This window comes from Podarcis melisellensis, assembly GCF_964234715.1.
Source record: "Podarcis melisellensis genome assembly, chromosome: 6".
Lineage (NCBI taxonomy): Eukaryota > Metazoa > Chordata > Lepidosauria > Squamata > Lacertidae > Podarcis > Podarcis melisellensis.
The window spans coordinates 43,870,530-43,892,496 of record NC_138538.1 but is presented as its reverse complement, the minus strand read 5'-3'; the positions used below and the strand labels follow the sequence as shown (position 1 = coordinate 43,892,496).

Genomic DNA, 21,967 nt, shown 5'->3' with positions numbered 1-21,967 from the left:
CTGCCACTTTTATTTTGAAACTTTCCAAATCTCTTTAATCGTGACCAACTGAAATGTTGACTCACCTCAAAAAGGATACTGCAGAGTTGGAAAAGATTCAGGAAAAGGCAACCAAAATGATCAAAGGGATGGAGGGCAACTTCCCTGTGAGTAAAAGGTTGAAGCATTGGGGAGTTTTTAGTTTAGAGAAAAGGTGAGGGAGAGGAGATGTGATCGGAGTTTATAAAATGATGCATGGCATAGAGAAAGCAGATGGTGAAAACTTTTTCTCCTTCTCTCATAACGTTAGTACGCCAGTGAAGCTATGTGTTGGAAGATTCAAGACAGGTAAAAGAAAGTACTTCTTCACACAGTTAAACTGTGGCACATGCTCCCACAGGAGGCAGTGGTGGCCACTAACTTGGGTAGCTTTAAAAGAGGCCTGGGCAAATTCATGGAGGACAAGGTTAGCATCAGTTACTAGCTGCTGTGGCTATGCTCTGCATTCCATGGTCAGAGACAACATCTGAATACTAGATCCTGGAACCCAAAGGAGAAGGAATTGCTCTTGTGTCCTGTTTGTGAGTTTCCCAGTGGCATCCGGTTGGCCACTGTGAGAAGATGCTTCACCAAATGGACCATTGGCCTGATCCAACAGATTCTTCTTATGTTTTTTTGTCACAAAATAGTGAGCAAGCTTTTGAGTTCACCAGGCTGAATGTTCAGCAAAGCACTGAGTGGAGTGAGAAACGCACAGCGAGGACACATTTCATCCATGACTGCCCACTGGTGTGTTCCAGCTAGGAAAAACATGGCATGAAACCATACGTGTGTGCAGACCCTTGTATACCAGCCACACACACAGCTTGCTTCTGGGTTGTATTTTTTTTGGGGGGGGGGATTCAGTTCCATAGTGGAAATGTAGGTTTGCACAATTAAAGTGCCCTGTTGCCCTGATGGAACAAATCCATGAACACACACACACTTTTGTGGTTCAGAAAGTGATGGAGAAATCCACTGAAAGGTGGATGAACAAATGATTAATGGGGAGATGTATAACCCAGTGCAAGCAAACGGAAGCTCATTGCCCTATAGCCACCCTACATAGAAATTAGAATGCTCAATAAAGACTGGATATAGCCTAACTTCCACATAAGCTTTGTGCAAGCAAATCAAGATGAATGCTCAAGGAGCAGGTCTGGAGAAGCCCACAGAAAAAGCAGATCTGGACAGGCCTGTGAGTTCAGTCCTGATACTGCAGACAAATTCCTGGGCTGAACATCTACTCAAAGGCAAACAATGTTTCTTGCTCCTAAAAGCATGTCGTGTCCCCCATCACCACCACACACACTATTTTCCACCTGGCTTCACTTGGTGGAGCTCCCAGTTCAGGTGGATCCCACAAGCCTGAAGTCTGCCCAACTCTGCTAGAGCATTTCTTTGTGGGAAATAGACCACCGGTTGCTCCCGGACTTTCCTGTGTGTAACTCTTGGGCTCCAAGACAGCAATGATCGTTCTTTAAAAACAATAGTAACAAATCGTTTGACTAATGAGGGATTGCAAATCAAAGCCGGTCCAGAAGGACGCACAAGGAATGGGATGGTAACCTTCCTTCAGGAGAGAAGTCGCCCCCCCCGGGGGGTATTCCTGGAGGAGTTTAGTAGAACGTGGCAAAGACTCTTTGTCGAGCGTTTCTGTTTTGTTTTTTAAAAATTATTTCTGCCTCCTCGCAATCCCACCCTTCCCCCTCCGCTTAGCCGTATAGGGGGAGAGAGAGCGAGAGAGCCCAAGGCTCTTTGATCTGGAGTTTGCATTGATCCGAGAGCACGTCTCTTGCCTTCAGCCTAGGCACACCAAAAAAGTAAAAAGAGAGAGAGAGAAGGGGGGGGGACTAAAGTGTTGCAGGTCATGGCATCTGCAAGCTGGTTTCTCGCCCCCTCCTCTCCTTCCCTTCTTAATTCTCTTTTCTGAGCACAATCCCCCTTTCTCATGCCCCTCCCCTCTTTCCTCCCGAGCCGGGCAAAGTAGGGGGAAGAGCCTGCGAAGGGAGCTTGTTGGGTCTGGAGCTCGCACGGGAGTTTGCATTGATCCATTGATTGCACATGGTCTCTCGCCTGACCTCCTTGCTCCCAGGGAAGCGGTCTCCATGGCTACTGGCCCGACTCCCCCAGTGGCAGACTGTAAATTCCTGCAGGCAGAGCTGAGCGCAGCCCGGGCGGGTGGGAGGGAGTGAGGCAGGAGCAGCAGCAGGAGAAGGCAAATAGAAAGAAAGGGAGAGGGAGAGAGAGAGAGAAAGGGGTGGGGGGAAAGGGCGTTGCTTGGATGGACCTTTCACAGGTCCCCAGCACTAGAGAGCAAGGCACTCTGTGGCTTTTTTTTAATCTCTCCCCCTCTTTAACCAAACTGGAGCTGGCTGGGATTCCTTCTTCCAAAAGGAAGCAGCTGAAGGGAGAAGGACGATCAAGTCCACTTAAAAAAGATACCGCGGCGGGTCTGCCTTCCTACTTAAAGTAGCATCAGGGAAACCCAACGGAATCCTGAGCAGATTTGGCATCCTTTTCTCCTAAAGCGCTTTCTCCAGTATACACCACCAGCAAAGAGTAGACCTCTCTCTCTCTCTCTCTCTCTCTCTCTCTCTCTCTCTCTCTCTCTCTCTCTCTCTCTCTCTCTCTCTCGGCTTAAAGTTTGCATGCGCTCAGTGCGTTGTTTGAAAGCATCAGAGAAGACCCCCCCCTCTCTTTTCCTGGCCCGACCTTTCTGCATATACAAGCCAATTGTAATGGGGGCCCTGGAGATTGTTGGATTGTACACGCTTTCCTTTCTCCTGTACTCTGGCAACACCATGGCTAAAGCCAGTCAAGGTAAGAAGAATCTCTCTCTCTCCCCCCCTCCTATTACCCCAACTGTGTATGTATGCATCGTCCCCCGATTTTTAACCCTTTAGTCAGCCAGTGAGATTGGCAAGCATCAGCAAAATACCTAATTTGATGCAGACCTTTTACTGCCACCCTTTAAACTTTTTTTAGTAGCTGTGTTTTGTCGGAGATTCTGTTAAAATTGCTGTTTGGTTGTGGGGGTGGATATTGTAAAAAGTTTCACTCCTCCCATGAGCTAGAAAGGAGGAGATCGTTATCTGTAACCCCTTCCCTGGTTCCTCTTATCTGTTGTGGGATCAATAATGGTTTTAGAAATAATTACCTGTGAAATATTGATGAGACATGCACGTGCGTGATTATCTTTGTTGAATCCAATGAGTTATTGTACGCTGCGCATATATAGCTTGAGAGCTAGACACAGATATTTGGAGCAAAGAGACATATTTTGCATGTGTCTACCTGCAAGTTGCCTGATTACTTTGTAGTCTCTCCTCATGAAAAAAGCAGATGCACACATGGACAATTATATAGCCTATCCCTTTATAGTTTTCCTTTTGCTGTAATAGTAGCATATCACCTCCAGATGAAATGGATGGAACAGCATGTGATGGAAGTAGGGGAATGATCTGGAGATGTTTTAAAGGACTCCACCATATAAGTATTACGTGATATGACAATATATTAGCCATGTGGCTTGTACCTATTCCCTTTCTCCTAAAAAGTTTTTTTTTTTTTGAGGGGGAAGCACTCTCAAGGTTACTGTGACATATCTTTAGAAGTATATATTTTTTAATAATGAAAGAAAACACACAATAGATGATAAAGGAAGTCAGACTGGAAAAGTAGAAGAGTGTGTTCTTTATAGAGGACAAAATAAAAACAATAAAGAGAGGACCTGGCTTCATGTAAAGCTGTATGCTTTTAGCTTAAAAAGGAATGCTCAGGCTTTCCTCTTCTCTCTTGATTATCTTTGGTTCATACATTGCTTTCATACCCTTATCACAATATTTATTTATTAAGGCCTTTTGGTTTCAAATTCCATTGAAGCCCTGGCCAGATTTATGCTAAAATAGCAAAGCAAAATTCCATCCTGTAGAGACTTGACGGATACCTTCAGGGGAAGAAGGGGAGGAGAACATGATGTGGAGCTGGGCTAGATTCTTGGTTGGTTAAAAATGAGCAGGTTAAAAACAGCCACTGCCTCAGTTTCCAGTAGAAGAGAGCTGAAATGACATTTCAGTGGAACAATGCTGACGTACATTAGTACAAAGTTACTAACCTATCTAAATCAATATCAGTAACTTAAACTTCTTATACATAGCGTGTATACTTTAAGTTGTCTGTTGTTGTTTCTGTTTTCTGTACACTGCTTAGAGATATACTTAATATATTAAGTAGTATAAAAAACAAATAATAATAATAAAAGTCAATACATTGGCTGGGGATCCTGACCATTTTTCTTTCTTATTTTTTTTTAATTATTCCTGATGTATTGAGGTCATTCTATTTCAAAATACCCAGAACAGTAGCTCATCTTGCAAGACGTGTACATTGATTATGTTGCTAGCACACTTGCTGCTGTTCATGAGAACGATATTTTCTTGGGGAGGAGTGAGCGATAGTCACACACAAAAAGTTTGAACTTGAGGCACTTTGCCCTCTCCGTTCTTCTGGAAACCGTTGTGATTATGAATCAGAATGGCACGCTTTTCCTAAACCCTCAAAAGAAGGAGAGATCCAAGTGTGGTGCATGCACACTCCCTTTCCAGTGTCGCCAAATGTTGGCAGTAGAGAGCAACTGGTGGGGTTGGGAGTGAAGCTGACAGCACAATCCTATATATGTCCGCTCATAAGTGAGTCTCGTTCGAGTGCAATGGGACTTACTCCCAGGTAAGTGGGTCTAGGATTTCAGCCTAAAGGAACCATGCTGTTTGCATCTCTGTGGTCTGAGGCCAAAACAAGGGTAAACTCAAGCAGAGGTGCTGCAGTGACTGGTTCCAGAGATTGCTCCATACTGCCCTGTTCCTCTGCTTAGAGATCTGCAGGCTGGAACAATGCTTCTGAGCATGTGTGACCTACTGGATCAGAAACTGAGGATCAACCAGATTGATGCCCATCCATGCCGCTGCAGTTTGCCTACCCTGCTTGCAGTGGTACCTGCATTTGGATATGCAGCCCTGCGGATCTCTGTGCGCAGATCTCTTAGCTGAATGGGGTGAGAGTGTGTGGATGGTGTGGATGTGGGGAGGCAGGGGGGAAAGGAAGCAACATTTCCTTCTCTTTGCTCTGTCCCTTTTTCTTCCAGTTCCACAACTTTCTGTTTGTGAGATCCACCCTTAAGATTTAAAACTTAAAGAACATGATTAATTTAGAGTAAAAAAGGAGGTAAGAAAAAAGGTGTCAGGGGAAAAAAGTGGTTTACACTTGAGCTGAATAATATACTTAGGAAGCATGTTTATTTTTTCTACCTACATTGTTGTGCAACAGCTGGGCACTGTGGCTCTTACGAAAGGTTTGCCCACTACCTTCAAGAATCAGAGAGTGGAGGCCCCAGAGCCACACCTGGCCTCATGCAGATTGCTGGCTCCATGGCTCAAAAGAGGATATGGAAGAAGCAGTGCCTCTGGCTATGAAACGTGGTGGCTATGAAACTTTGAGGGGTGGGGTGGGGAAGAGGCTGGTCTATCCCTCACCCTCCGACCATCAAATTGGCCCTCATCCATTGCTGAGCAGGCTTTCAAATTATAAATCTGTCCAGCTTCCACCTGTCTACTGCCCAGTCACAGCATTGCTGTAGGCATTACAGCTATATGTTACAGGGTTTGCCTACATTTTAATAAACAATCTAAAACAACAATGATTCTTGCATTTGTTTGGCTCACTGATTTATTTGGAATATTAGACTACTCCTTGCTGACATTCTTAATAACATTATGAATTTCCCACTGGTTGTTTAGTCTGAAAGAAACAGCTTTATTTCAATCATTCTCCAGCACTCTTTCAAGAGAAGCCAGGGGATACAAGAATGGTTGGATCGCTACTAAACTTGCTGGGTCAGTTTTGGAATGGTGGGCAGAATTATATAAACCCACGTAATCTGGATTTCATAAACAGACAACAAAAGATGGTAACAAAGAATTGTAAGTGTTGAATGTCCAGCACATTCTGTTTCCATTTCATATACTTGGAGGCAAAGTGCTCAGAAAGTGGAATTTTGTGTGGCTGTTCACAGATGTAGAAAAGCAGAAGGACTGGCTAAAAGATGAGCCTCGTGGCCAGAAAAATCTGAAAAATGTTTGGGGGTGTTTTTTTCATGCTTAATGTGCAAACTTTGACAATTCAAATAGGTTGCAATTGAACCCAAACTGACAAATCATGTAGACTGGCACTCCTTTGCAGTAAGTGGATTTTATCTTACTAGGCCAGGCTTCATCTGGAAGTGAGTATAGTGATGATAACATTTCTAGTAACGTTGGAGTCGATATGCTTTGGCAAACATGGATGGGGAGAAATATCTCATGTTCATGGTTTCTGTTGTTTACAACAGTGAAGCCTGCCAGCGGAGTTTTGCCTTTGTGGGAGACTCATCTTTCAAATCCTCTCTGTTCTGAAAGTAGGGCCACTTGGGCAGATTTTTGCCCAGCATTCTCTCTGATGACAGACTTAGAACACACCCACCAGGTTCCTGTGATGTTCTGATACCTGTCAACCCATCATCTGGGAATGACTAATTCAGATAGTTAGAAGTTTGCTTCTAACATTGTGGTGTTAAGGTAGTGGATGGGGATAGATGACTCGCTTCATATCTGGAATACCCATCCATTACAGCTCACCACCTGATCACCATTTTGTCTCCCTTATTGGGCTAGGCTGGATCCCGTTTTATCTTTGTGAAAATAGGCAGTGGTAAGATACACAACTAATTCAACTCAGTGCTTATCTTCTCAAAGCATTCTGCTCCTTTAGATTGATCTTCTTCAAATCAGGAAGTCCAGTGACAACCTCCCTGTGTTCAGAAACAGATAACAATGCATTGGGTTAACCCTTTGGCCCAGAGTTCAAAAAGAACATTTTCTGCTAACAATTTTTAAATGCACCTTTGTACATGCTAGTTAGCATATAAATCCTTCTGGTGCCAAAAGCAGTGAAGCTAAATGAGATTTTGGAAGAACTAGTGAGAATTAGATATGGTAAGCCAGTAACTCAAATAAATTGTTAATGCACTGTTAAAATCATTAATTTGGCTATGCTAAAATCTTAATATTCCTGTGGATTGTGTTTCAATGGAATTGAAGGGACTCTGCCTCCCATTACAATTTATACCTTCCCAGAGGCAATGGTGCAGAGTATGATTATGAGAAGGCTGATGCAGAGCATTGATGGATTTGGGAGATAATGGGTTGGGTTCTTTTAAAGTCAGAAAGCACCTGCAGGGCCTCAAACAAGGGAATTTTTTAAGAATATAATTCACTTGATTGCAGATACATCATGATCTACTCCTGCCCCCTCCCATCTCACCACCTCTTACTGTAACTCATGGCTAGGCAAACTGAGGCCCGGGGGCCGTATCCAGCCCAATCGCCTTCTTACTCCGGCCCGCAGACAGTCCAGGAATCAGCGTTTTTACACGAGTAGAATGTGTCCTTTTATTTTAAATGCATCTCTGGGTTATTTGTGGGGCATAGGAATTTGTTCTCCCCCCCCCCCCCGAAATATAGTCTGCCCCGCCACAAGTTCTCAGGGACAGTGGACCGGCCCCCTGCTGAAAAAGTTTGCTGACCCCTGCTGTAACCACTCCCCCCCCCACATCCCCTTTATCTCCTCCTCCTGCTTATTCACTCAGAAAATCATATGGGATGATGATAGTCTTCCGCACCCCTGAAATATAAAACCGTAAACATTTCAACATGAAGCAGTTCAAAGAAGAACTTTGATTGAAGACGTCTAACATGCCTGTACTTAGATTTGACAGGGGGAGGGGGCTGGGAAAGGGGCTGAAAGTCTTTTTTTGTAACACCGAAACGTTCAGACACCTCGAATCATCCTGTCCTGAGGGGCATTACTGTCTCCCAAGTGTAAGGGTTATATTGTTTTGACTACCACCACCACACACAAAAAAGAGGCACACTGGAGTAATCTACATAGGAAAATATTCCAGAATAATTTTAACCTTCGTTTTCAAAGTTATAAGTCCCCAGAGAGGCTCAGGAGAAGCTTACGATGATGGTAAATAAAGTGTACTCTGTCTGCACAATCTTAAAACTAGCCTCAGTGTGCTGGCTTCTCTTCAGCTTACGCTGCAAACATCATGGGCTTCTTTTCCATCCTCAAGCTCTTGCAACTCTTGCTTTATCCAACTGAGTGTTAATACGTTAAGGATAGTTTTAATTAGTTAAAAACAGCACGCAGAAAAGTGCAGGTTTCTATCTTTGCGGAGGTGGGAGTGGAGAGAAGGTAGCTTATTAGCTTTTATTATTAATGTGTCATCAATTTATGTAGAAATGTAATGATGCAAGACCCTAGCTGTAAATTAGCATGTTAATGGCTGTCCCCCCCCAATATGCAAACTTAAGTATATGCAGTAATCACTAATCCTAATGTTTTTCCAGGATAGATCATAGCAGAGATGCCAGAGGTGTGAGGGTGATTCGGAGGGCCTGGCTTCACACTTGCGACACTACATGCATGCATGGTGCAGAGAAGCTTGGGGGTGCTAAACATGGCAGTAGTGCAGCTTCATTGGTTGGCAGCACCTCTTGCAGCTCCTCCTGCTGCCACCACCAGCTAGGACCTGCTTCCCTTCTCCTTCCCCTCCGTGGCAGAAGAAGGAGTAGGAGAAGGAGTTGGCCACTTAAGCCCCCCCAAAATATTGAGGGGTCAAGAGGTTTGGGCCCCCAGGAGTTGGCATCCCTGGACCATAGAAAAACAGTTTGACGCCTTTGTTAAAACCAAACTTGCATCTTAGGGAAGACAACAGTAATTTAACACAATATGTGAAGGAATGTTTTAGGGAGGCATTTGATTTTGCACAGCCCCAGTTTGTCAGTGTTAAATCAGAGGACTACAATCTGATTGTAAAAAGCAGCAAGAGACACAGGACGCTTCCAGACATTTTTCAGGGGGGATTTAGTCATATATAAGGACATTCATGTTCCACGATTATAGTTGATTGGAAGGTCTTGTGCCACAAACCTACTTCCTCCAAAGAGCAGCCGTTTTGTGATAAGGAAAATGAGGAGAAAACGCACTGGAAAATGGGAGAAAACACTTGGTCTTGATGCAATGTCATCTAACCTCTTTGCAAACAAATCGGGATGAATCCACAAACAAGTTGTCTGGAAGCACCCAGGGAGTAGACAGCAAGTTTTGAACACAGAAAGTTCTGTCAGATGCTTCATTTTTAATATTTGGCCCCAGCAGACCTCAGGAGAGTTCAGAACCTGCTCCTCTCTGTTCCCGTGACTTTAGGGGTGTTCAAACTGACTTTATCAGGTCCAAGAAAGCAGTGGGCAGTGGGAGCTTCATTTAATGACTGGTTATTCAGAGGAATGCAGATGAGAGTGGAATTAGCTCACCGAGTCCTCTTAATGGTAGGAAAAAACTATACATCACATATTTTATGAACTTCAAAGACATGCCAACCGTATAATGCTGTCTCATGATTTATGTTTACAAGGTCTGCTATCTTAGTGTAATCATACAGTATAATTACTTTTCCTTGCTTAATGTGCCTAACAAGAAGCAAGGCATGTATCAACACAATGCATTATGATTCAGCCTTTCAGCAAAATGCTCCATTTATGAATGTGGACAGGACACCTTTGGGGAGAATCATATGTTGGGGACTTGTATGGATCAGTTAATTATGTACTGGGCTTTGGTCTGTTTTCTGAGCCTTTGTTTCACTGTTCTGTAGGTGGAGTTATGGCGCTCCATTGTGTGGATGATACTTATTTAGTAGACCCACCTTCTCTCCCATGAACTTGGAACCTTGCAGACTTCTCACATTTTATGTTTTCTTCTGTCTAAATCAGCAAACTGGTTTGAGCAAGCCCTCCAAACAGTGGTTTCCAATCCTGGTTTGGAGGGCTCATCCAAACCATAGTCTGCTGGTCCAGACAAAACACCCAAGTGTGTTTTTAGTGTTTAATACACTGAGGGGAGAAGAGAGTGCTTGAGCCACGTGCTGCAGCAAGGTAATTTTAATCCCAGGACTTAATGGTTTTATTGGGGCGGCAGCAAAGGCTTTGGAGAGCCATGTTCAGTTGTGAAATTAACATTTTCCCCACCACTACTCCATGCTTTATAACTGCTTCAGCAGTCCTGATGTGTTAGAGCAGAAAACAGGTTGCCACAGCCCTGTTAAAAAGAAATAATCTGAGCATGCGCAGTTTCACATTTTAAACTCACTTAAATCATAGCCCAGTCATGGCTACAGGAATACGTGGGGCTGGCTTCTGCTATCCTGATGCTAAACACATTTACTTTGGAATAAGCACAATATAAAGTACAAATAATAAAATGAGTACTTGTAACTATGTACATGCCTGGCTGGTTGCCCCTTAAGTTTTTTATAGTAGGAAATGACACCCCTGAGGTCCAGCCTAGCTGTAGCACTGCTTCAGCCCTCAGTGTATTTGGTCAGTTGTCTGAATGCTTTTGATGTGTCAAGCATGGTTTGGAGGACAGAGTTGCTTCGTTTGGCACTCACCACTGAACATTGCTAATAGAAAGAAGGGTACGATTAAATGACTACCTAAATCAGGGGTAGGCAACCTAAGGCCCGTGGGCTGGATGCGACCCAATTACCTTCTCTCTCTCTTTTTTCCAATTTTTTTAATTGATTTTCCAAAATTTTAAACAAACATACATCTTAACTGCACTTAATCCAATCTTAGTGACATTGTTAAATGACTTCCTCGAATCCCGCTGGCTGAGTTTCATTGTATATCATTGTAACAGTTTTCCAAAACCAATTTTCTCATAAAATTAACTTAGTCACTTATCATCTTTCTTCCTTTTCATTTTAACTTTAAACATACTATTCTTTAACATTACATATTTAAATCCTAAGCCTATCTGGTATTTGCAAATTTTTCCAATTAAGTTATCTTAGCATATTTAACTAAATAGTCTTTGAATTTCATCCAATCGTCCTGGTACTCCTCCTCCTCCTGGTCGCGGACTCTTCCAGTCAGGTTGGCTAGCTCCGAAAAGTCCATCATCTTCATCTGCCATTGGCCCAATCACCTTCTCAATCCGACCCGCAGATGGTCTGGGAATCAGCATGTTTTTACATGAGTAGACTGTGTCCTTTTATTTAAAATGCATCTCTGGATTGTTTGTGGGGCCTGCCTCGTGTTTTTATTTGAGTAGAATGTGTGCTTTTATTTAGAATGCATCTCTGGGTTATTTGTGGGGCATAGGAATTTGTTCATTTCCCCCCCTCCAAAATATAGTCCGGCACACCACATGGTCTGAGGGACGGTGGACCAGCCCATGGCTGAAAAAGGTTGCTGACCCCTGACCTAGATATATGTTTTGGCTGTTGTGATTCCCTATTCCCATTTGGTAAGGGGGGCAAAAGGACTATCCCCAGCCAGTACGGCCAATGGTTGGAAAAAGCTGGAATGTAGTAGAATGTTGGGGACTAGCTGTTGTATATACAGATGATTCTGCTGAAAATCTGCCACAGAATGCCAGGTTCTTTGTGGATGCCCCACAAATGCCTCCTCCAGCTCTTTCAAGCCATCTTAGGAGGGAGACGAGAGTTCCAGCATTTCTGACACCCCTTTTCATCTTCTTCCAGACAAAGCAATGTGTTGTCTTCTGACCAGACTCCTTAAGTGCAATACAAATTGCCTTAGCTCCTTCGTCTTCTCCCTTGCTGTTCTCTGAGCCAAACAAACTGTACCACAGTGTCTGAGGTGGTTATTAGTGCGCTGGAAAAGAAAAAAGAAAAAAAGGGGGGCTGCTGAAGTTATAAAGCTTTAATTTGGCCTTAACTCAAGTGGAAACTCTGTAAGACTGCCAACAGCTACACATACACATTCACTAAATATTTTTTTTAAAATCCTGTTAATGTACATTATATTAAATTAAATAATAAAAGTTGCTTTTAAAACCTATGAAGTTCTTTGGGACTGAAGAAAATAATGATTTTTTTTGTTTAATTTTCTATTTTTATTAGCTGCCCAGTTCCCATCTCTCTCCCCCCCCCCCGACTTTACAATAATTGATTAGAACTTTAAACATAAAACACAGGAATTAAATACCTGGAGGGGAAAGTAGTGTGTCCGTATGCAAATTCTAGGCATTTCATACTCATTTAAGAGAGTTGACAAGCATGTGAAGTGGGATAATTCTTTTCTGTCTGCCTATGTAAAGAAAATAATATATAAATCCTGCTTTGGCAGGGGACAGTCACTGATAGCATGAACTGGGTTCCTCCAGTTTCATCATAGGTGAAGCAACTTGACCACTCCTCCAGAAACATCCCTCTTAAACTGCTAACAAGAAGGACCAAATAATTTTACTCTTCTGCAGAAGTGTTTGTTTAATACGGCCATGTATATAGTATTATAATAATCGGGGGGGGGGGTAATATTGTGTGTGTTTGTAATGTTGTAAGTAGGCAGCATTTGGATTAGAGAAGCCAAGGGCCAGAGACTTAATGGGAGAATATCAATGACTTCTGGTCATGGTAGGTATATGCTGAGCTGCTGTGCCCCTAAAAACCAATTGCTGAGGAACAGAGGCAGTGAGCAATTATTATCCTCTGTGTGTGCTCCCAGGGGAACCCAGTTTGCCAGCCTGGGAGACACCATGATGAACTAGATAGGTTTTTGGTCCTCTTCTGTTCTTGGTGGGCATTCACATGTGTGAATGCATATCCCCCCTTTCTTTCTACTTCAGTAATCTGGTTTGAGAGCAAGGGTGAGGGACCTCCAGCTCCAGGACCAAATGTGGCCCCCTAGGCCTCTCTGTCTGGCCCTTGGGGACTCTCCCTGGGCTGCATCCATTGCTGATTCTATTCTGTGTTTTCCTTGAGTGCTTTTGCCTAGCTCCACCCACTTTTGCCTCTGCCCCTACCTACCAGTGACATGCATCCCCAGAAAGTTACTGTACCTGTGAGGGATTGAAGAAGGTTGTGTTACCTGAGATACAGTGCTGTCAGCACTGGAAAGCAGAGGGCCAATTGACGCAACTTGGGGCAGATCCAAACCATACATTCAAAGCACATCCAACACACTTATAAAACACATGACTTCCCCCCAAAGAATCCTGGGAAGTGTAGTCCGCCCCCCCCCGGGAACTACAGTTTCCAGTACTGTAACAAACTACAGCCCCCAGGATTCTTTGGGGGAAGTAATGCACTTTGAAAGTGCTTTAAAAGTGTGGTGTGGATCTGCCTCAAGTTGGTATGCTGTGAGTATGGATTGAGTGGATCCGATCCATGGAGTATTCAGCACTTGCAGAAGTGGTTGTGTGATTGCTTCAGCATATTGCTGAACCTGCTGCTCTCAACCCATATTCATTTTGTGACTGCTTAGCTGGCAAATCACTTAACTGCTTTAGCTTGTGCCAAATTGTTGTTGGATCCATTCAATTAATGCACATTTTTAGCACTACGAGTTTGAGCCCTTAGTAGCAGTAGCAGCATAGCTACTGCAGCCCAATAATTTTAGTCACACAACAACCTCCTAAGAAATCGTTACCTCACAGAAGGGAACAGGATCTTCAGGGCAAGGGCTGTGGGTGTAGAGCGCTGGTTGAATAATAAGTTCAGAATTCTTCCCAAAGGTAAGAACAGCAGTGTAATCCCATGTGACAGAAAAGAAAAGTGCAGTGGGAGCCACCAAATGAAAATTTAAAAAACTGTTGAAACTTCCTTGTATGAGCTTCCAGTGTGCTTTACAAGGGCATCCACAGAGCTCATATCACATGTGAGAAGGCCTGTTTCAATTGGCAGTACATAGGGGCAGAACTAGCCTTTATTTCACCCAGATCAAAGACCGAGTTTGGCACTCCCAATAGCACATTTGCGCACGCACACACTGGCTAAAAACCTCTATGGCGCCCCTCTGGAGGCTTCACCCGAGGCAAAGGACCCAGCTTAAACCCTCCCCCTGCCCTGTAGCTATGACACTGCAGTACATACATAGGTAAAAATCAGATTGTGAACAATTGCAAATTGAGCAATATATGCAGCCATCGATATAGTGGCCACTTAAACCATAGTCACAAAGATAGGACTGTCATAGATAAGCTAGTCATGTGTGGTGGCGCCACATATAATTGCAGTGATTTCAATGATGTGCCAAGTCAAATTAATCTCTCTCCAGACTTGCTGTGGCCCAATTGAAATTACCGCTGCTGTTTGAGGAATCTCTTAGCATAAAAAGCTTAACATGTGATTGCAGCTCGTGTGCATGGCTACAGTGTGGGGACATGGAGGGAAGGAACCTTTGACGTCTATTTTTTTTTTTAAACCATAGAATTTCTCCAGTTACAGAGATGGTCCATCTCACCAGGGTGCTGTTGCACACTCCCCGACTAACAACAACCCTGTTGATGTGTTAAAGTGCCCCATTCTTCTTCTTTTTTAAAGACAACTTCACAGCCATACAAGTATATAGTCCAGGACTGGTGTGCTGTAATTTTATTTGCTTGGTGTTACACTTGTTTTCCTAGTTTTTAGACTCCTAGTTTTATTCATATTGGGATGGCTGTATGTTTAAAGTACACAGAGTTCCAGAGAGTCTCTGTCCTAAGTTTGGTTTTCCAAAGGCAGCCAAGGTAGGAAGGATCAAGTGGGGAAAAGAACATTTATTCCACTTAGGTAACTCATTCCACAAATGAACACTCCATTGATTTTTTGGGATGTGTATGTGTGTCAAATGTAGTTCTAGATTTTTATCATCATCAAAAACGTTGCATTTTAAGTACTCAGTGACCCAAGGTACAAATGCCACAGAGAAAGTGTTTTTACTGCAGTACTTCTATGACTCAGTACACTAAGACAAAACCTACAGCCACCCTACCTTTGACACAGTGGAGATAACTGTTCACGTTTGGTGTTCAGTCAAGACAAACCTTGTAGCATCCTGATGAAATAATAATAAGACATACCACAAGGACTGCCTCTGCCCATATGAACTGACCCAGACCTTGTGATCATCACCTGGGGCCCTTCTTTGTGTGCCTCCTCTGCAAGAGGTCGGGAGGAACGGGCCTTTTCTGCAGTGGCTCCCCACTTGTGGAATACTCTCCCCAGAGAGGCTTGCCTGGTGCCTTGGTTTCATATACCGTACTTTTCGCTCCATTGGACGCAGTTTTTCCCCTCCAAAAACTGAGGGGAAATGTCTGTGCGTCCTATGGAGCGAATGCAGGCTTCGGCAGGGAGAGGCTGCACGGGGCTATGGCTTCTTTAGCTCCATGCAGCCTCTCCCGGCAAGGAGGGATTGCGCGGGGCTAAAGAGGAAGCCAAAGCAGCCAGCAGGATCCATCCCACTTGCTGCCTTGGCTTGTTCCATAGCCGTGCGCAACCCCTCCGGCAGGGAGAGGCTGTGTGCAGCCTGTACGCTGCTCTTTGGGGCTGGGGGGGAAAAGATTTTTTTTAAATTGATTTCCCCGTCTAAAAACTAGGTGCGTCCTATGGTCTGGTGGGCCCTATGGTGCGAAAAATATGGTACTTAGGCACCAGGCTAAAGCATTCCTCTTCTCCCAGGCCTCTGGGTAATTGAATAAATCTATGAACTTTAAAACTTTTCTGGGGGGTTGGGAGTGTTAGTGTCTTGGTTTTTTGATGTAATTTTGTGGGTTTTGTGTTTGTGTTTTTGTGTAAAGCATCCCGTGATGCAGCTGTAGTATGCCAGAGAGAGGAAAGGCCCCTTTGCAAGGTGGCCAGAGGGCTTTCTGCCCCATCGCAATATTGATGTTGGAGGAGTGGTTCACCTTCTCTCAGCCCAGTGCTGTGAAGGGGAGGAGAACCAGTTTCTCTGCTCTTCAGACACCAGCCTCTGAAGAACAGGGAGAGCAGTTTTCCTCTGAAGAGCAGCTAAGCTATTTGGATGTGTGAGGGTCTGGTAGTTTGCCATGGATTGCAATATCCTACTAGCTTTGCAGTTGCAAACTTTGGAAGTTGCCAACAAATCAGAAGAGCCTGTGAAATCCAATTGTTAACACATAAACTTAGCTTTTGGGGGGAATAGATGCTCTTTCATGACTTTTATAATGTTTCCCTTAACGTTTCCCTTAGCCAATGTCCCTAGAAGTCCCTAAAATATAGAAACATAGTCATATTGGAAGCAGCCTGATACTGAGTCATCTACCTCAGTATTTTTAAAGCTGACTGGCGTTACGGTTTCACACATGGGACATCTCTAGCCCTATGTTAGAAATTAAACCCAGAACCTTCTGCTGCAAGACAGATGCTCTAGCCCTAAACTACAGCCCTCCTTGGTCAAAATGGCACAGCAGTTATGCTTACTGCCCTCTATGGCCCTTCAAAAGAGAAGGAAAAGGTTACCCAAAGTTAAATATTCCTTTGCAGACGGATGCAATGCCAAATTATTAAGGCCAGCCGATTCCAGGACTTCTGTCTTTGCTGAATTGCCCTTTGAATGTGAAGCAATTTAAATGCATCTTGGCAAGCCCCTGCGGTGAGATCAGGCTTGCTGTTGCCCAGGGCTCTGGTACCTGCACCTAGAATTACTTAGCACCAGCGGTGATTTGCTGGGGGACAAGTTGCTATTGTTTATGCCAAGGCCTTTGCCAAAGTCTGCAGAAGCCCTAAATCTGACTTGGGCCAGAAAATGGAGCCTGTGGCTACATGTGGGCAGCAGCAACCGCTTTGAAGCGGAAGGAAAGGGTTAGGGGGTGCTGCATATCCTGCTGTGAGCATTTAGTATTTAACTTATGAACCCTCAACCACAGCCTCACTCGTGGGTAACTGGCCTAATATCTCCAAGGGTCTGGAGCCGCTCCCATTTTGTGGCACGCTCTCTATGAACCCCTAGTCTCATTTAGGAAAATGTGGTCACAGAGTTTTCTGTATGGTCTTGTTTGGAAGGCTGGGTTTTATTCCCAGGAGTTAGAAAATATGACTCAAAGTAGAATTTACTTTCTTGAGGGCTGTTGCCATTTCCCCCCCTCATCCGTTTTATTTGCACACATTTTAAATGTGAAAAATGATGTCATTGCAGGTGTGTCGGGTATATCTCTGTGTGCATTGGTTGCATGTATATGTAGATTTGAATAGAACCAAGCTTCTTACACCAGAATGTTTCAGAAGAAGAGAGAAGTCTTATTATTTTACTATGAGTTGCCAGTATCCCAGATCCATAAATCTGGAAAGCATAATTGGGTCTCCTGCACAGCAGATACAAGCGCACATTGCCAAATGATGTTTAATGTAATATGTAGTTTTGGACCACAGGCTTAGATCCCAAGTAGTGTTAAGTCTCTCATTCTATTAGTGCAGTGATTTACCCGTGCAGAACTGAGCTCCCCGCCTCTCCCTTTCCCGCACTTCTGAATCTGTTCTGTGGTTTCTCCCAACCCTCCAAAGCAGATTTGGGGAGGGTATGGGTGGAGGTGGTGAAGGGTGGCAAGTCCCATTGCACAAGGGTAAATCCTTGCACTGATGGAATAAGGACTAGGACTGCTTTGTCAGAGGTCATGGCTATCTGTTCTCTCATGAATGAGGAATTTGTGCTTTGCAATACATTAGGCCTAACAATGGAAAACTAATAAATGACTTGTACCATTTCCTTCAGCACCTTCTGGTGCTATCCTCTTTGTCTTTTCTGACTGGGGGCTGAGTTTCCCTCAACTACCATCTTGCTCACTCTGAAAACTTGGTTGGTAGTGGGGTGAATTACTGTAATAATACAGACCCCACCCTTTGATGCAAAAACATTTCCAATGTGGCTTACAAAACTTGTGATATGCACATGGCTGTGCTCATACACATGTGGCTCTCTTATTCCGTAGTGAGCACACTGCACATTCTGGGTCCTATGTACATCTCTGTGCTAAACACAGCACTACACTGTGCCAGTCATGCAAAGAAATCTGCTGTGTGGTGGTGTTTCTAAGTTTGTAGTTTAAGAAAGGACCCCACTCTCCCGAGCACACACAATTATTCAGATACATACAATTAGTTCTACTTCAAATAAAAGTGTATTTCCATATGTCCCTGTGAGTTTCTGGTGGTCTGTATCCATGTTCTTTTGTAGTTTCATAGGAAGTAAAGCTAAACCAAGTTTTATAAAACTTTGTTTTGTTTCTTTGGACTCGAACTTTCTTAGCTAGCTTTTCCATTAATATCAAGTCCCATATGTGTATAAACCACATTTCAGGCAAATCAGTGTTTAGAGTTCTCCATTGTCGATCAATTGCAAGGTGTGTTGCCATCATGAGGTAAGTTATGAGGTACTTCTGGGTGAGTTCCTGGGCACCTGCTGATTAAATGGAAAGAAGAACCGTCTTTGGGTCTGTTTGAGCCTTTGGTAAGTTCTGTTTCCCAAAAAACATAACCCAAAAGTCTGTATACTCAGGGGCAGGATCACCAGTCTACTGCTGTGATCAGCGATCTGCATGTCCCGTGGATGCCCACAAGAGGGCATTTGCTTGGGACAAACCCAGGTTTAAAGAAACAGGCCTGTCACATCTAATTTTAAGTCGCTGGGATTTAAGTGCAGATTTTTTCAGTTCTACCATAATCTTCCTACAACTTGTAACATTTTAGTTGGCCTTCATAAAATCATTATCCTAATGTGGTTTTTGGTATCCCCCTCCCCCCCCCAAGTATGTTACCCAGGTGCCCCGTCCTGTTGGTGCCCCAATCTTTCCCCTTCCCTACTTGACTCCTTTAGCTTCATTCTACAAGTGACAGTGCGAAGCATGAGGCTTTGACAAGCACAACAGAGGGAGCAAACAGTGGCATAAGCCATCCATCCATCCTCATTAATAGGAGACAGACTTGCTCTCACTGTCTGGGAGGAGTAAGAGCTCTGGATGCATGCAAATGCCTCTGTTCACTCATTGTGAACACACACTGCAATTGGACCACCAGAGAGCCCTGTTGAGAAAGAAGCAGAACACCTCCACCTGTAATTAACAGCTATTTGCATTATTTAAGGATAGGATTCCCAGTCTCCATTTTGCACTGAGAAAACGGTTGCCACTCCACAGCCAATAGAACTACACAGCTCATGATGCTACCTCAGCAAACATCATACCACTCTACCTGGTTGTTAAAAACAACACCATCCATCCTCCTCTTGGCTAGCTGACATCAACACTAACAAAATTAACCTTTCAGTTGCACATTAACCCTCTCTGCTGTTGTACTTCCAACACCTCAGTGTAAGGATGAACAAGCTCATTAAAGTCTGGCTTATCTCAGGTCTCAGAGATAGCATTCAGGGGGAAGATTATGTGTGCTTTGTCAGGGCTCTTAGGATTTCAGGTCAAGTCTAGAACACATCAGTTTTGAGTGTTGATAATTGCACGTTTTAGCCAGTATAGTTTTACAACCTAAGTACTGATCCAGGAAATGCAATAAAGGAAACTAAAACAAATCCCTACTTCAGCATCATTTGTGAAAACAGCCTTCCTTGATTTAAAGAAGCTGAGATTTTCATTCGGTGATTAGTTTTGGCTTTCGTATATGTGGTGAAATAAGGAAACTTGGCAATGCCAAGCGTCACCCCATGCCAGTTTAGCAATCTAGTCATGTTATCAGGCCAAATTACAATAGCACAATGCTCTTTTACCACAGGACAAGGAAGTGAGGCTCTTAACAAAAAGTTGGATTCAGCTTTCCTCTCCCTGTTGTAAATCTTTTCATGTCTCCTGTGGTTTGGGTCAGATTGTAATTCTTGATTGATGACCCAGGGATGTGGTGGTTACCCTGGGCTGTGGTTAATGTAAAATAACAAATATGAATACATTGTGTAAATGTTTATATAGCACATATGTATGTACTGCCTTGCTGATGCAAATTTAAGCTTCCTAGTAAAACATACTGGAAATATGAGAATAATAGTGGGGGGAGTGCATTATTACATGTAGGGGTTTCTCCTGCTTGATATGTGACCTTTTTCATAGCATACAGCAGTTTATGGAAGCTATTTTTGCAGCTCTTCCTAGTGCAAAAAGTCAAACCTAGAACTGTGCTCTGGGTTCCTCGTGTTGGACAATAGGCTTGCCTTTTAACATCTAGTGAAGTTTGTTCTTGCAGTGACTATTCCTGCCTGCAGGGGTGAGGGAACAATTCTAATGGTCCACCCCCAGACACTGATGCGCTCCGATGGGTTTCTTCTGATGGCTCTGGATGGACTTCCCAATGTATCGAGACCCTGGTGGTGGAGAGGGTTGTGATAGAACAACTGCAGGTGTTTCCAGGTGACACTGATTACCTAGATCCACTCCAGTCTGGGTTCTAGATTGTTTTTAGGAATGAATCCACCTCTGTTGCTCTGGTGGAGGACCTTTATTCAGAGAGAGGGTCAGGGAGAGTGAAACCTAGTCCCTCAGTAACTTTCAGTATCATGGACCTTGGTTTCCTCCTGGACCAGCAGGATGGGTATCAGAAACACTGTATTGGAGTAGGTCTATTTCCCACCTGCATGGTCGTGTCCAGGAAGTAGCCTTGGGGGAGTGCACTTTGGTTCCCTGGCACTTGTACTATGTTCCACAGGGCACTATTTTGTCCCCAATGCTCTTTAACATCTACATGGAGCTGTTGCCATTAGGATTTTTGGACCATGATGTTGTTAGTATGCTGAAAACATGTGGCTCCATAACGTCTGAATCTGGGAAGCCTGTATTAGCAGTATAATTGGTGCTAGATGGGTGCCTGAATGCGGTGGTGGACTGGATGAGGGTCAATAAACTGAATTTGAATTTTGGGAGGACAGATGCTTTGTGGGTAGAATAACAGAAGTGTAGATTTGGAAGGGACCATGAGGGTCATCTAGTCCAACACCCAGCAATGTAGTAATCTCACCTAAAGCATCCATGGCAGATGACCATCCAACCTCTGCTTGAAAATCTCCAGTGAAGGAAAGTAGGTGGCCGCCAAGTCTGGATGATAGGCCAATTGCCTGTTTTGCTTTGTTCTGTTCTGGTATGCCAGCTGTAGCTATATTTGGAGCAGGATAGCCAGACTGCTTTAGTCCACGTGTTGGTAACCTTGAGACTGGATTGCTGCAATGCATTGGATGTGGGGGCTGCCCTTGAGCCCAGTCTGGAAACTCCAGTTAGTGTGGATTGCAGTGGCTGGACTGCTGATGAGGGCATGTGACATCTCTGCTTAAAAAAACTGCATTGGCTGCTCATATGCTACTGGGCTAGGTTCAAAGTTTCTCTATTAATATACAAAGCTCTGAACAAGTTGGGTCCAAGGTGCCTTAAGGACCACCTGAGCCTAGGGGCAGCACAACCCGTTTTGCTGCCTGAGGCAAAATGAGAATGTGCTGCTGCACTATCCAGGTAAGGGAATCTGTGGTGAAGGTGTGTCAGTGCCCACAAAGCGGTGGTGGCTTCCAGCGAGATCTCGCAATATTCTAATGAGATCTCACAAGACCTTGCCAGAAATTGGCACTGCTGCTGGCACTGCTTCTCCACTGATGAGTGCCTGTGGGGGTGACACTTCTTCAACATCTGTCATCCAAGATGGCTGCTTCGCCCCACCTCATGATGGCCCTGCCTGAGCCCTTATATCCCAGCTTGAGCAGTGAGATTTTCTCAAGGGGCACCTTTAATTGTCCCCCATGATTCAGAAACTCATTTGGCTTCAATGAGAAGTCCGGCCTTTAGTATCTCTGGTCCCAAGCTGTGGAATACTCTTCCAGAAGAGTATTGGCAGGCATCTTTGCAACTGATTTTCCAGACATCTCTTGAAGACCATTTTATGCCAATGTTAATATTATTATTAGTATATATTTAGCTATACCCTGCCTTTTCCTCAGACGGACTCAAGGCAAAATTACAGATTAAAACAAGTACCTCTAAAAACATAGAAAAATCAATTATTAAAATGCAGTTAAGCATTGAGAATTGAAACTATATACTTATATAAAATCTGTTTAAAAACATA

The 21,967-nt window shown here is 43.8% G+C and overlaps 1 protein-coding gene across 5 annotated transcripts in view; it reads left to right on the top strand.

Annotated features, from left to right (window-relative positions):
• The first annotated feature begins 2,265 nt into the window (after positions 1-2,265).
• Positions 2,266-21,967, top strand: part of SCUBE3 (signal peptide, CUB domain and EGF like domain containing 3) — a 120,693-nt gene continuing 100,991 nt past the window's right edge. For 3 of the 5 annotated variants that reach the window (XM_081915554.1, XM_081915552.1, XM_081915551.1), the window contains exon 1: positions 2,267-2,841. In XM_081915554.1, the coding sequence (XP_081771680.1) occupies positions 2,670-2,841 (172 nt within the window). In that variant the 5' untranslated portion in view covers positions 2,267-2,669. Of the gene's footprint in view, positions 2,842-21,967 lie in introns of all 5 variants that reach the window. The other 2 variants (XM_081915555.1, XM_081915553.1) reach the window with 2 other exon arrangements.